The sequence below is a fragment of the Saimiri boliviensis genome, chromosome 1 (assembly GCF_048565385.1).
Source record: "Saimiri boliviensis isolate mSaiBol1 chromosome 1, mSaiBol1.pri, whole genome shotgun sequence".
Lineage (NCBI taxonomy): Eukaryota > Metazoa > Chordata > Mammalia > Primates > Cebidae > Saimiri > Saimiri boliviensis.
This window is the reverse complement of record NC_133449.1, coordinates 32,710,502-32,726,446: the sequence shown is the minus strand read 5'-3', so window position 1 is coordinate 32,726,446 and position 15,945 is coordinate 32,710,502. Positions and strand designations below refer to the sequence as shown.

The window sequence follows — 15,945 nt, the reverse complement described above, 5'->3', positions numbered from 1 at the left end:
TCTTAGCACCCACCTGACCTGGCTTTCCAAGAGTGAGCCTGACACTTCATCAATGACTATCAGAGCCATCTTTTTATTCCTCAGAGTCCCACACAGAGCTCCTCTGTCTGACTGTCAAGGCTTTCCATAATTAGACCTGCCCACCCAATCTTGTTTCCTGCTATTCTTCAATCCTTGCAAAGACACCAATTCCCCAATAGGATAATCAGTCCTACCCTATCATCCACCTGTTATTTATTTAAAGGCCAGACTCTCCTTCACTTTTCCAAGTCCTTCTAACTCTGGTCAATGTTCCTTTAGTCCAGTCCTCCAGCCTCTGCCAATCTCCCCCTTCCTTATTCACCATCAGAATTTACACTAGGCACCACATAGTTTAGCAGATTTTTAGGTATTATGCTATGTCAGTCACTATTTTTCAGACACATTAGCCGGATCCCTCCAACTGGAATACCTAGAACAATACCTGGCATGTGGATGGCACTCAGTAAATATCTGCTGATGGGATGAATCAACTATTGAAAATTGGTATTTTGGGAGTGAGGAAGATTGAGATTCTATCTTCACTATGGTGAACCAGAGATAAGGCAACCAGTTAGAAATGCACAGAAAACTATTTATGCTTGGAAAGTTATAGACGGTTCAGTAGTATATTAAAATTTATGTCTCTGTCAGTCAATAAGCCTCTCAGAAGACCAAGGAATTCTGAAATAAATTAACCCAGTCAATGAGTAACAGATTGTATTCTTGTCCTCATGGACAAGGGGGATTTTTTACAACCCAATTTAAGAAGTTTCTTCCAAATTCGAGGATAAAAACAAATTCAGAGTACTAATAATATTCTTTGCATAAAAATACTTTCCCTTGGAGAATTCTTAAATGTTTGACCAAAAGAATCTTTAATAGGAAAAGAACTCTCAGAAATTTTTAAAAAAAATGATAAGCACATGTAACAGAAAAGGGTGCGAAGATGTTAATAAATTATTCACATAAAAAATATGAATGACTTACAAAAATGTGGAAAATGTTCAACCTCACTAAAAAAAAAAATCTAAGAAACACAAAATTATTTCATAAGGTGGTAAGATCACACTTCATAAGGCCACTAAAGCCACTGAGACTCCACAGACTGCAATTTCTTTGATTTGTCAAAGGCTTATTTGACAGAAACCACATTTAGTCTGCTTAAAATAGTAAAGGGAAATAATCTAATAAACATAATGTCACAGACTAACATATTTACTGTCACATAAAAGCCACTAGATTAAATTAAGACAGAACAGGGCAACAAAGAAATTAATCAAGGAGACTATGAAGTGTTTCAACTTTATGTAAAGTATTTCCAATACGCACACTAAATTTTCCAACTGTTCAGACTCACAGGTCACCTTTCAAGACGTTAAAGCAATTAAGGTGTGAAATGCCTACCTCATTACACGGAAATGAGTTTTTTTGGAATATTTTAAAACTCCTTCAAAAAAGCTTCACTAAGGCAGAAGATAAACAGGAGCCACAGGAATGAAAGAGGGACAGGGAGAGAGAGAAGAGAGCTCACGAATGGGGCAGGAGAAAACGGTTGTTTGTGCCCAGGAAATGAGGAATGGGAATTGGAGAGCGTTTCCTTTCAAATTTCTTTTCTCAGAATAAAGTGCATCCTCATCTCAAAATGTCTATGTCATCTTCCTGTGTGAGTTAAGAACATCCTTCCTAGAAATATAAGTAGGAAGGATTAGCTGCTACATAAAGAGGCTTTGAACAAATTAAGGAAGAATGATGCCTCACTTCAAATTCTGTCCATCAAATCTCCAAATACCAGCACTTGGCAAAACATCAACATCAGGCAAAGACACAAAAGGCAGTGAGTGCTTTGAAAGCGGTAAAAGTCATGCCCATGTCAAGAAAGCCCTAAAAGGAGAGTTTTTTTTAAATAAATTCTGTGTCTATGGTAGAGAGTCAAGCTAATTCTAAAGATTTACTGACTAAAATAAATAGGTTGTCACATTTCCTCCACGAAATATAAGTTTTGGGTGAATCTTTATTGTTTTGAAAATAAACAATTTCTGGTCAAACAGCAGTGATTTACTTGAGGATTCCTAAAACAACTAAAATTTGTCACTCCTTTATGCCTTTTATTTGAATTTTGGGCTTCAAAAATACTGTGCAAAGTATTTTTCCATGATTTTGTTAAGCGGAGTCAGACAATAATGACATGTAAATGATGCAAGGAGAAGAACATGGAACAAAAGGTCAGGACGCCTGGGTTCAAGGCATGACCCTGCTGCAGCCCTGCTGACTGACTATGAGCCAGGCATTCAGAGAGACACTCGCAGTTACAAAACCTTATGGTTTATATTGGTTGAAAATTCTGGAAAGTTACCAAGGGAAGTTGTACCTAATTTTTGTTCTCCTTTTCATTATGCTCAAATAATAAATTTTGTTTGTTTGTTTGTTTTTGGTTTTTGAGATAGCGTCTTACTCTGTTGCCCATGCTGAAGTGCAATGGCGCGATCTCTACTCACCACAACCTCCACCTTCTGGGTTCAAGCAATTCTCCTGCCTCTGATTCCACAGTACCTGGGATTACAAGTGTACACTACCACGCCCAACTAATTTTTGTATTGTTAGTAGAGACTGGGTTTCACCACTTTGGCCAGCCTGGTCTTGAACTCCTGACCTCAGGTGATCTGCCTGGCTTGGCCTCCCAAAGTGCTGGGATTACAGACGTGAGCCACCACACCCAGCCAAATAATAGTTTTCAAAGGAGCAGGTGCCCAGGATAAATTCGATTCAAATATACTATTATTGATTAAATGTTTCTTCTGTGTTTTGGTGAGAACTAACTCCATTACTCACACTACTCTAGAACTGTATGACCTCCAAGTGAAAAATAATTAAAGTCTGTCTGAATGTCCCTGTTTGCTTTCTACCAGCATTTGAGTCAAACTTGTGTCAAGGTTCATATCAATGTTTAATTAATATTCATGACCACTAGGAAATTCCAAGCCCATAAACTGAATTTACAGTACTAGTTCCAGTAATTTTCCCAAGAGACTGGCTGCCTGGGCTTTGCTGCCACCCTTTTCTTTGTTAATATGCCTTATGTCTATCACAGGCATTCTAAGTGCAAGAAGCAAGAAGATTCAACGCTGCAAGGTCAAGAACGTAAGACGCAGAGAATTAAATATGCTCAGATCAATGAAAAACCCTTATGATATCCACAGATATCAAAGAAGTGGGTCCCATCATTTGCTAGAAGTACCATAAAGGATGGGATGCCATAGCTGAACTACTTACAGGCCTGGGAAGGTGACTGGGATGATTAAGTAAAATTTTGCTAATTCCAATCAGTGATGTTTTGAATTGTCTCCTGGGATACAGGGGACAGTCAGTGCCTCTCCACCCTACTCATGGGAAAGTCCACCTGACTACAATGGTTATAAACACATTCTCCAGTATACCACTTAATTCTACCTGGTCCTTCTGGTTCTTCTTGCTATGGTACATATACATATAAACATCCTGTCCAAAAACAGCAGTCCTGAAAAATGACAGACATTTTTTCCTGGATTAGCAAATCTAAGGTTTCGCTTCTCCAATAATGCTTAAGTACACATGCTTTCCACTTTAGAAGTTCTTGCCTCTGAGACTATAGGATCAGCAATTTCTGCTAGATCCACTCTACTACTTTTGAGGAATAGATAAATAGGTTAAAACCTTGAGAACCTCAATGAAAACACACTAGCCCCTAGCACATTTACCATATAAGTTATTAAACTTTGCATTTTATTTCCTATCTACTATGTATTTTCTATAATTTGAGGTATACTTCTCACCTCCCTCATATAACACTCACATCATTTAGGTTCTTTATTCTGATCCCAGGCAACACTGGGGCAGACAGCTACTATAAAAACGTAGTCTTCAAATTTAGTCTACACTGTGCTCAAACATAAACAAATTACTATGCCAAGGGACCCAAGGAAAGAGGACTCAGTGCCACCCCAGAAGCACCTGTGGAGGGATTCGTGGCAATGTCTATGGAATACAAAGCATATTCAAATGTTAACATTTCATCTGAAAAAATTTTAAAGGCAATATAGTTCAGAGGTTAACTTTACAGACTGCCTACATTTGAATCTTGATACGACACTTAACAAGCTAAGTGAACGCAGGCAAATTACTTAAACCCTCCGCACCTGAGTTGCCTCTTCACATAAAACGATAACAGTATCTATCTCACACGGTTTTGAGAAGATTAAATGAGACAACAGTCAAAAAGTACTCAGAATTCTGTCTGACACAGAATAAACAGTCAGGTAATATTAACTATTATTATTACATAGAACCAAAATACTATCTTGATTTCTTGCAATTGAATTAGGGAGCAAACTCTATCCCAACACCTCCCCTTTTCAGATGTAAACTTTTGAGCTTCCACCAGATCCGGCAGTGTGAACAGACAGTGTGAGGCAGTGACCTCCTCTGTTCTGTCCTTGTCTCTCTCCCACCTCCATGTCATGGTCTACTCTTCTTCCGAAGTCGGTCTCAGGAGGAAAAAATTAAGAGCTGCTTGCTTCCAGCTCCTCAACACACTACCTCGCCTCACCATTTTCTCCATGTGTCTGCTTTTCTCAAACAACAAAATAGGTCTGACCAACAGCTAATGACACAATCAAATCTGACATGGTCTTCGTGGATTAGGAAGTCCTTCTCAAACTACCAGACTGCTCTATCCAGTTTGGCTTGGTGACAATTTGATAAAAGGTCTTCTTCTAGAATTTTCTTTTTTTTTTTAAGACAAAGTCTCGCTCTGTCACCAGGCTGGAGTGCAGTGGCATGATCTCCACTCACTGCAACCTCCACCTGCCTGATTCAAGCGATTCTCCTGCCTCAGCCTCCTGAATATCTGGGATTACAGGCATGTGCCACCATGCCCAGATAATTTTTGTATTTTTAGTAGACATGGGGATTTTACCATGTTAGCCAGGATGGTCTTGATCTCTTGACCTCATGATCAGCCCACCTCGGCCTCCCAAAGTGCTGGGATTACATGAGCCAACACGCGGGCCTTCTAGAATTTTCACATATACAAACCTATATAGCAATATTAAGAGCCAAAAAAGGGGCAAAGGGTACAAAATGTTAGTTATGCGGGATGAGTAAGTTACAGAGAGCTAATGAAGAGCATAGTGACTGTAGTAAGTAATACTGAACCGTATACTGGTAATTTGCCAAGAGAGATCTTCAACATTCTCATCACAAACAAAAAATGGTAACCATGTGAGATGAGAGAGACGTTAATTAGTTTGATTGTGGGAATCATTTTACAATGTGTACATATATTAAAATATCAAGTATACTGTAAATACATTTTTATTTGTCAATTATACCTTAATCGAGCTGGTATAAAAAGAGCCAAAAATGGGAAGAATATCCAAACATCAGTCAAGAGCAGAATAAATAACGAATTCTGGTATATTCATATGATGCAGTAATCATTGGTGGTATAATATAAATGAGCAACCTATAGTCACACAACTGCATAGATGAATCTCAGGCATAATACTGAGTGAAAAAAACACACTCTATCATTTACAGTTCAAACACAGGCAGAAAGGATCTCTGGCATTAAGTTGAGAGCCTCTTCCTCTGGTGAGGAGGAAGATGGCAGAGTCTAAGTACAAGGGGCTTTGTGGTGCTAGAAATGTTCTATTTAATGTCGATGACACTTATGTGAATATCCTATCACTTTGGGATCATCACTAGACTGTGCACTTTTGATCTTTGTACTTTTCTGTATGTAATTTCAATTTAACTTCCATTTTTTAGGTTTTGTCATGTATAACATGATCAAATCAGTGATTGGTTGAAATTTTTAGTTCTCACCCCATCCCCAAGGTGTCATGAATTGAGCACTGATCCCCTTGGAGTGAGTTCCTCTTGTTCGACTTTCTTTCACTGCCTTTTTTCCCCGCGTCATAAAGTCAGGATCAAAGCCTTCACCTACCTCATGGACTTGCTGGGCAGACTAAATATCATAAGGAATGGAAAATACTCTGCAAAATCTTCAGGGCTTACAAAGGCAAATGCCATTATTCCAAGAGAGAAGGGTACCTCCTATAATATAAGCATTCATGAAACAATCCACAGACAAGGATTTAGACATTATCAACACTTATTTTCTCCAGGCAAAACTCTCTATATATCTACATTAAGCAAAAATCTACTGGAGCCTTTCTGTGTACCTCTGTGGACCAAGAGATGAAAGACCGTGTTGTGTCATAACAATGGTAAGTACAGGAAAGCACACGAGAGAAACCTGGGAGAGAGTTGGTGGGTTGAAGTGGGGGTTCAATATTGGGCAAGGTCCCCTCCTACAGTCTGATAGACTATTTAAGGAAATCGTCCATTTGAGTACTGAACAATTCCTTGGATTCTTTAATAAGTTAGGACGAGGTCCCAGTAATAACTATCAGTACTGCAACAAGCTCTAACTCTCTCCCCAGTGTTTAACTATTGGCATAGCTTTAAATGCGACTTTTTTTCTTTACTCCAAATAAAGGGAATGAGCTTACATTTATTTTATTGTTACCACTGTCAATTAGGAGGTGACATACTTCAAGGAATATCACAGAAGTTCTTCCATCCTTGGAGATATCACAGCATTAGGTTTTTGAAGACTCAGGACCATTAAAAACGTCATCTTTTTATTACTCTTTATTACAGAAAATTTCAAAAACACAAAAGGAAAGAATTTTGTAAGAAACTGCTATGTACCCATCATCCAGCTTCAAAAATTACCACCTCAAACCAATCTTATTACCTCTATACCTCAAACCACTGGATTATTCTGAATAAAATCTCAGACATCACATCATTTCATCTGTTAAAACTTTTTTTTTTTTTTTTTTGAGACGGAGTTTCGCTCTTGTTACCCAGGCTGGAGTGCAATGGCACGATCTCGGCTCACCGCAACCTCCACCTCCTGGGTTCAGGCAATTCTCCTGCCTCAGCCTCCCGAGTAGCTGGGATTACAGGCATGCGATACCATGCCCAGCTAATTTTTTTTTGTATTTTTAGTAGAGGCGGGGTTTCACCATGTTAACCAGGATGGTCTTGATCTCTTGACCTTGTGATCCACCTGCCTCGGCCTCCCAAAGTGCTGGGATTACAGGCTTGAGCCACTGCGCCTGGCTCATCTGTTAAAACTTTAATATGATTCTCATCCTTACAAACACAAGTACAATGCCATCATCACAGCTCCCAAAATCAACAATCATTCCTTTAGACCATCAAATTTCCAATCAGTTAGCATGTTCATGATTGTTCTTTAAATCATCATTGTTATCTTTTTCTTTTACTAGCAGTTTGTTTGAATCAGGATAGAAACATAATCCAAATATTGTGATTGGTTAATGTGTTTCTTAAGCCTTTTTCAAATTACAAGTCCTCCCTCCATTACTTTTTTCTCTGTTTTATGTCTTCTTGGAATTGTTTTGTTGAAATCTTAGTCATTAGTTTGGTTTTTAAGCAACCTTTAGAGCTCTGTATTACTTTATATTACCATTAGTCTTCATGTTTATCAAGTTCTAATTAAATCATATCCCAAATATGGTCATTTTTAAATATGTCCACAAATTCCTTGATATTTCTCCATTTAAGCAGTGTAGCATACTTCTGCTCCCTCTGAGTGAGGACTAGACTTAGCAACTCCGTTCTTATGAGTAGAATAAGGTGAGCGTGAAGGTGTGGCATCCTCCAAGACCACAGCCATAAAGGCACTGTGGCTTTCTCCTTGTTCTCCCTCATCTAGGATCACTCACTCTGGGGGAAGTTTATCCTCCTATTGTGAGGACACTCAGGCTGCTCTGCAGAGAGGTCCACATGGGGAGGAAGTGAGGCTTTCTGCCAACGGCCAGTGCCAGGGCTGAGGCCTCCTGCCAACAGCCATGAAAGTGACTTGGCAGTGGATTCCCCAGCCCCAGTCAAGCCTTCAGATGACTGCTGCCCCTGCTAACTGCTTGACTATAACCCCTTGATTCCTGACACAGTCAGTCCATAAAGACATGTTATTTTAGGCTGCTAAGTTTTGAGGTGATTTGTTACATAGCCAAAGAAAACGAACATGCCAGGCTACTTAGCCTCACATCATTGCCTCCCCTGGAAACGCCATTCTCCTCCAGTTGCATGCATCCGAATTCAACCATCTTTTCACAGACACCATCTCTAAGGAGCCATCCCTGGACTCCACCGCACTAACACTCCAAAATCTGGAAACAACTTGCTCTTTCCTTTGATTTCCTAAGGAACTTTATTTGTAGTTGGTTCTAAGTCAAGTTGCCTAAAACCAGTTCAGCCAAAGGTAAAACCAATTCATCTAATACCCGTGTGCCTAAAATGTGTGCTTTTAACACTACAATTTTACCAAACTAGCTTTTCCTCAAACACCCCAGGCACATTCCTGCCTCAAGGCCTCTGCCTCACCCCCAGGTATCTGCAGGGTTCATGCCCTCATCGCAGGCCATTGCTTAAATGCCTCTCAGCAGGGTCTTCCCTGGAAGCCTATTTAAAACTGCCACACCCCTCCCTCTTCCCTGCCACACCCCTCCCTCTTCCCTGCCAAACACCCACCCAGCATGCCCTATCTACTACTACAGTTTTATTTTCTCCACAGCATTTATGAATATCTAACGTGTACTTTAATTATATCAATTATCAACTGTCTCCCCTTCTCTAAACTGTCAGTTCCAAGAAAACAGGCATTTTATTTAGTTGCTTAGTGTTACATATCCTTAGCTCTTAGAACAGTGCCCTAATACAGAAAATATGGTCCATAAAAACTTATTGAATAAATTGTCAAAATGATAGCATTTCATGTACCATACAATGAATGTTAAAACTAAATATTTTGGCATTTTAGAGATATTTACGTCTATAGTTGAATACTTTAAGGAAGCTTAATCAATCTCCTCCTTTACTGATCAAACACGATGAAACACCCTAAAATAGGTGATCTTAGAGCTAACTTAAGAATTGTAACATTTCTCAAAAGTAGACAAAATGGGCCTATCCTATGTGACTCCTTGACCATCTGATTAGATACGACTGTGATTATGTAATAACCTAAATTAACTGAAAGGCCAATTGTGACTTTTCCTTCACATAGCTCATTTGTCATTTCAAAATCTCCTCCTGTACAAGAGTAGGACAGGGTCTTGTACATCTTAATCTTCTCTGCAGTGACCAGATAATGGGGTGATCTATAGAGCTTATTAATACCAGGATTAATGGCACCCAAGGCCACCTATTTTCATCTCTTCTCTTTACTTAAAAGCACACCAGTAGGCACACCCATATATACATGCCTGTTAACAATGAATGCTACCATAAAAAAGCATCGTCACTCAGCAGATGAACTCTCCAAAGCAAACTGCCTAATGACTTTATTTTACCAAAGCTGAGTCACAGCTGAAACCTTAGCCTCCCCTTTGACTCACAGCATTCTTGTCTAAATTACACTGTAGCTACCAAAAGGAAGGAGGGGAAAAAATGGAATGTTCCTTTATCTGACATCTGACATATGGTTCTTACTAACAGTCCATATATACACACCATAGAGGGTCAGATTCTAACAGTGGATGGTAATGTTCAAGATGAATAATGTTGCTTGTAAATTACTTTGCAGTTTATGTAAGTCATAATGCTAGATAAAACTAACAGGCAATTCGCAGTAAGCTGACTCTTGATCGCCAAAGCATAGTTCAACACACCATTGTTTTTGTTTTTAAGATCCAAAACAATGCTGGAAGGGAGATGTCTAGCTATGATATAATCAAAGCTTTATATCATTCCAAGGACACATAGTTATATTCATGTTCTGGCACACACACAAAAAGCACTACTATCCTTTAGAGAAAAAGTTAGCAAACTACAGCTCATAGGCCAAATCCAGTCCAGAACCTGCTTTCATATGGCCCCACAAGTTAAGGATAATTTTTATGGCTTTTTTTTTTTTTTTTTTTTTTTGAGATAGAGTTTTGCTCTTGTTACCCAGGCTGGAGTGCAATGGCACGATCTTGGCTCACTAAAACCTCTGCCTCCCAGGTTCAAGCAATTCTCCTGCCTCAACCTCCCAAGTAGCTGGGATTACAGGCATGCACCACCATGCTCAGCTAATTTTATATTTTTTTAAGTACAGACGGAGTTTCGCCGTGTTGGCCAGGCTGGTTTCAAACTCCTGACCTCAAGTGATCCACCCACCTCGGCCTCCCAAAGTGCTGGGATTACAGGCATGAGCCACTGCGCCAGGCCAATTTTCATGTTTTTTTAATGGTTGAAAAAATCAAAAAAGAATAATACTTCATAACCTGTGAAATTTACATGAAATTCAAATTTCAATATATATAAAATAAAGTTTTATTAGAACACAGTCACAGTCATTAATTTGTACACTGTCTATGGCTATTTTTGTGCTACAATACAATGGCAAAACTGAGTAATGCAATAGAAACTGTATGTCCCACAAAGCTAAATATATTTAGTACCTGCCCCTTTACAGAAAATGTTTGCCAACTCCTTCCTCCAGGGCATGGATGCTGAAACCTCTGTTTAAATCCTAATTCTGTCACTTACTAAGTGTGGGACCTTGAACAAATTACTTAACCACTCTGTACCTCAGACTTCTCATCTGTAAATGGGGTTAAAAATGTTATCTTCTTTATAGGGTCCTTGTGAGTTGTAAGTGAACAATACATATTAAGCATTTAAAAGAGTACCTGGCATACAGTAAGCCCTTACTAAGTATCTACTGTACCTACCATTACTTCTCGTTGAGGGTTGCAGAATGGGTTTACCAATAGCAAAGCAGCATTTCAAACTAGCCCCTAAATCTACTTACCACAATAGAACTGAAGTATTATGAGACAAGAAGAAATTAGAGAAAAATGAAGAAAAACAGAAAAAAAAAAAAAAAGAGGATTGAGGAGGAATAAGAGGAGAAAAGAAAAAGACCACACTCAACAAAAACAGGAGGTGGCCTATTCGAAGCGGAAGTATACATAAGGATAATTTCATCTGTAGTAACAGAATGAATAACTTCTGTGGGCTGACTGGATACTAATTACCATGTGGAAGCTGTCCCTACTGAGGGAAGAAGCATTCTAAATTCCAAGTAAATGACTTACAAATAAACTGCTGGGTCAAGCCCATTTTTAAGTTGGGAACTTCCTGTATTTTACATTCCTAGGCAAATGACAAGTGATAGTTGCAGTACATTCTACATCTTATTATCCATATAGAATAGCTCATTAAGAGGAGACAATTTGTTTAAGGACCCGGTGCAGCTGAGTGGCTGCTTGAAATGCGACTCAGAGAACGGGGTAATCTTTCTTCTCTGAGTTCTCATTTTGTTCAGAATAGCACTTACTTCCTAACACTAAGAAAAAAAATCTTGTTCCCATAAATAGAAAACAAGCTCATTCACCAAAAATGGAGCTGCATGGCAACTGGGAGATAAACATGGTGTTAACAGAAGGTACACTTAACCTGCTACTGAGGTTGAGAAACTATCTCTGCAGGGACTCCCTTTCATTGGAGTAGCTTCTCTGTGCAAACTGCATTCTTACTTTTTCCAGATAAGTTTAAAAATAACACTGTTTCTTTTTTTTTTAATTACTATTTCAAAACTCTATAAAGCAGCTCCCCACTCAAAAACAGAATTTTAAAACAACTTTATCACAAATAACTATCTTTATCATTCCTTTCCCATCTTGATTCCTGTAATCCTCATGGTTGCCATGGGTTGTACTTATGATAAATTTTCCTGCAGAGGCTAAACACACATATCAAATATTTTTAAGAGACTCGATGTGTAAGCCTAATGTGTAAAGCCTTAAGAAAGGAAAGAAAGATATTATCCAAGTGATTTCTGCAAATTGTGCAGGAAAGGGACAGTGATTTGAAGCAATGCATCCGAGAGCTTAATTAAGGTGATCCTTAGCTAGACACAAGTTCAAAACACTCACTGAGAATGTGTCTGCTGGGAGAGTCCTACTGAAGGCTTCGGCTTGAGGGTGAAGGTCATCTGGGCCACAGGGCTGACTCTTGGGAGAGTGTCTGCCTTCTTAGACGAAGTATGCTTTGCTGCTTGCTCAGGAGGGATCCAGGAGGAGGCAGCCCCAGGACTCTGCCCTCCAAGGAGTGGTAACGAGGTGTCCTGGGCAGCTACTGTTTCACAGGCTTTGCCCTTGGTCCCCGGTTTACACACACAGAATTGAGGCCGGAGACATATCCCTCCATTCTGACATGGCGGAACACAGCTGGCTGCAGAAAGACAACAGAAGGCACAGCTTTGAAGAACAACATTGTGGACTTCCTAATTTTTCCAAAGGGTTAACAGTAGCATCACGTTGTTTGTTCTCCAATAAAAAACCACACAAACACTCATGGGGAGGAAGAGAAGGGGGAGGTGTTCGGCAGAGAAGGAGGAGAGCTAATATTAATGGCCTCCTGTGTGACAGGCACTGTTCTAATACATATCAATAAATTTAATCCCCTAGCAACGTTTTTTGTAGATATTTTATTGTACCCACTTTACAGGTGAAAAACAGACACAGAGATTATGTAATTTGTTAAAGATCACATAATTATTACGAAGTAGAAGAGCTGGGATTTGAACCCAAGTGAGCTAGCTCCAAAGCCATCATTCTTTACCACTTTACTCTATCTGCCGCCCAGAAAAGCATCAGAAAATCCAAGAAAAATCTTAAGAAAATGCTCTGCCATTATTTTAAAGTTCTGTTCTGTGGCTTAAGTTCACACATACGTTTAACTTAAAATTTAAACAATTTTAAGCCTAAATTTTTTGCCAAGACTCGGCAAAAAACAAAGGCCCTGTCTAATCACCACCCCCCAAAATTGCTCTCTTACAGACTTCATGTTGTTTAGGTTATCAGATCTTCGAGAGACTGTGTCAGAAATGTAGTCCAACCTACTCTTTGACATGAGAAAACCAAGGGCCGAAAGGTTGAGTCACCCAAAATACACCTGCTAGTTTGTATAAAAATCCAGTGTACTAGGTACCATCCTAATTTAATAATGAAAGGCAACCAAAAAGAAACAACTCCTTCATCTCCTATTTGTGAGGATGTCTATATTCTGAATCACCACACTCATGACCAAGCAGAGCTTTAAAGTTATCCGGCCAGGCACGGTGGCTCACGCCTGTAAGCCCATCACTTTCGGAAGTCATGGTGGGAGGATCACTTGAGCCCAGGAGTTTGAGATTAGCCTGGGCAGTAGTGACACCCTGTCTCTACCAAAAACAAAACAAAACAAAACAAAACAAACTAAGCTGGATATGCTGAGAAGGAAGGATCTCTTCAGCCCAGGAGGTCAAGTCTGCAGTGACCATAATCACGGCACTGCACTCCAGCCTGAGCAACAGAACAAAATCGTCTCAAAATTAAAAATTAAAAACAAAAACAGAAACCAAACAAAAAAAAACAAAAAAAAAAGTTCTCAGTCCTGTAATCCCAGCACTTTGGGAGGCTGAGGCGGGCAGATCACAAGGTCAGGAGATCAAGGCCATCCTGGCTAACACAGTAAAATCCTGTCTCTAGTAAAAATAAAAATAAAAAAACAATTAGCCAGTCATGGTGGCACGCACCTGTAGTCCCAGCTACTTGGGAGGCTGAGGCAGGAAAATCGCTTGAACCCAGTAGGTGGAGGTTTGTTGGGAACCCAGGCTAAGCTGCTGCAATCAAAGCAAAAGATTGCATCAGCCTCCCGCCAGAAGCATACCACGGACGTGGTGGCGGGCCACCAAAGATCACGCACGGCTGCACCAATGGGATCGCTGATCACGTGCGGCTGCACCAATGGGATTGCTGATCACGTGCGGCTGCACCAATGGGATTGCTGATCACAAGCTGAGCACTCGCTTTTCAACCTATCAGAGCCACTTTCCCCTCCCCTCTCCCCTCTCTATATAAGGAACCCATTTTGAAATAAATTTTGCAGCTTGATCAGAACTTTTGTCTTGCTGCCATTCTTCGCGCCTCTTGTCCCATCCCTTCTCATCCACGATAGGTTTGCCCGGGTTCCTGTCTGTTGCTCTGCAGGCCGGAGCAAGTGGCGCCCAGACGTGGGGCTCGATGCCGGCCTCCGTGGACCGCCGTCCCCATTAACCGCCGGCCCCGTTAACTGGTTCCCCGCACGGAGCACCGCGGACCACCCGACCGCGAGCCGACTCCTGGAAGTTCGTTCTTCGACGGCGGCATTACTCAGGTAAGACCCAATCATGGGACAAGCATCTTCACACAGTGAAAATGATCTCTTTATAAGTCAATTAAAAGAGTCTCTCAAGGTGCGTAGAATTCGGGTTCGTAAAAAAGACCTTGTCTCCTTTTTTAGTTTCATTTTTAAAACATGTCCCTGGTTTCCCCAGGAAGGATCTATTGACTCCCGTGTTTGGGGACGTGTTGGTGATTGTCTGAATGACTATTACCGTGTCTTTGGTCCTGAGACTATTCCGATCACCACTTTCAACTACTATAACTTAATCAGGGACGTCCTTACTAACCAGGGCGGTTCCCCTGACATTCAACGCCTCTGCAGGGAGGGTCAAAAAATTCTTACTAGCCACTCCCGACCTCCGTCTAGACAGGCCCCCATAACAACCATCACCTGTGGAGAGGCCCCCTCTCGCCCTCCCTCTAGGGCCCCTTCTACCTGCCCCTCGGTTGCGATTAATATTGATTCGGACGGTACAGGACAATCTTCACTGTACCCCAACCTTGCAACCCTTACGGACCCCCTCATTCAAAGTCCTCATTCTCGGGCGCATACTCCGCCCCAACATTTGCCCTTGCTTGCTAATTCTAAAACCTTGCATAACTCGGGTAGTCAGGATGATCAACTAGATCCCGCCGATCAAGCAGATCTGGAAGAGGCAGCTGCCCAATATAACAACCCTGATTGGCCCCAACTAACTAACACCCCGGCATTGCCACCTTTCCGGCCGCCGCCCTATGTTCCTACAGCAGTGCCCCCAGTGGCAGTCGCGGCTCCGGTCTTACATGCCCCCACACCAAGTGCTTTTGCCCCCTCCACAGCTCAAAATTTATCCAATAAAACCTCCATTCAAGAAACTGTAGTCATCCTCAAAGAAATCCAGACTTTAGCTTCAGAATTGTCCAATTTGGCCCTTCTACCTCCCGCGGGAGTTATGGCTTTTCCCGTTACTAGAAGTCAGGGACAGGTTAGCTCCAATACCACGGGCCGAGCGTCTCCTCACCCTGACACGCACACCATCCCTGAGGAGGAGGAAGCAGACTCCGAAGGATCTGACTCAGAGGATGAGGAGGGTGAAAGCTCAGAGCCCACCGAGCCTACATACACCCATACCTATAAGCGGCTAAATTTAAAGACAATAGAAAAAATTAAAACTGCTGTTGCTAATTATGGTCCTACCGCCCCGTTTACCGTGGCCCTAGTAGAAAATCTCTGTGAAAGATGGCTTACTCCTAGTGATTGGTTTTTCCTGTCCCGCGCTGCGCTCAGTGGAGGTGATTTTGTCCTTTGGAAGTCTGAATACGAGGAGACCGCTAAACACTTTGCAGAGCGCAACGCGCGCAAAGCCTCCTCCAAAGGGTGGACCCTTAAAAAATTCCTTGGCTCCAGCCCTTACCAAAGCAACGAAAAACAGGCCCAATTCCCCCCAGGGCTTTTAACCCAGATTCAGTCCGCAGGCCTAAAAGCCTGGAAGCGACTCCCCCAGAAAGGAGCGGCCACTACTTCCCTTGCAAAAATCAGACAAGGCCCAGATGAGTCATACAGTGATTTTGTAAGTCGCCTCCAGGAGGCGGCAGATCGCCTTTTTGGCTCCGGGGAAAGTGAGAGCTCCTTTGTAAAGCACCTAGCCTATGAAAATGCTAACCCCGCTTGCCA

At 41.2% G+C, this 15,945-nt stretch overlaps 1 protein-coding gene across 6 annotated transcripts in view; it reads right to left on the bottom strand.

Moving 5' to 3' along the window:
* LTBP1 (latent transforming growth factor beta binding protein 1) overlaps positions 1 to 15,945 on the bottom strand; it is a 476,883-nt gene that overhangs the window by 363,665 nt on the left and 97,273 nt on the right. For all 6 annotated transcript variants that reach the window (XM_039478754.2, XM_039478757.2, XM_039478764.2 and 3 more), the window contains exon 3: positions 12,021 to 12,318. In XM_039478754.2, the coding sequence (XP_039334688.1) occupies positions 12,021 to 12,318 (298 nt within the window). The remainder of the gene's footprint in view (positions 1 to 12,020; positions 12,319 to 15,945) is intronic.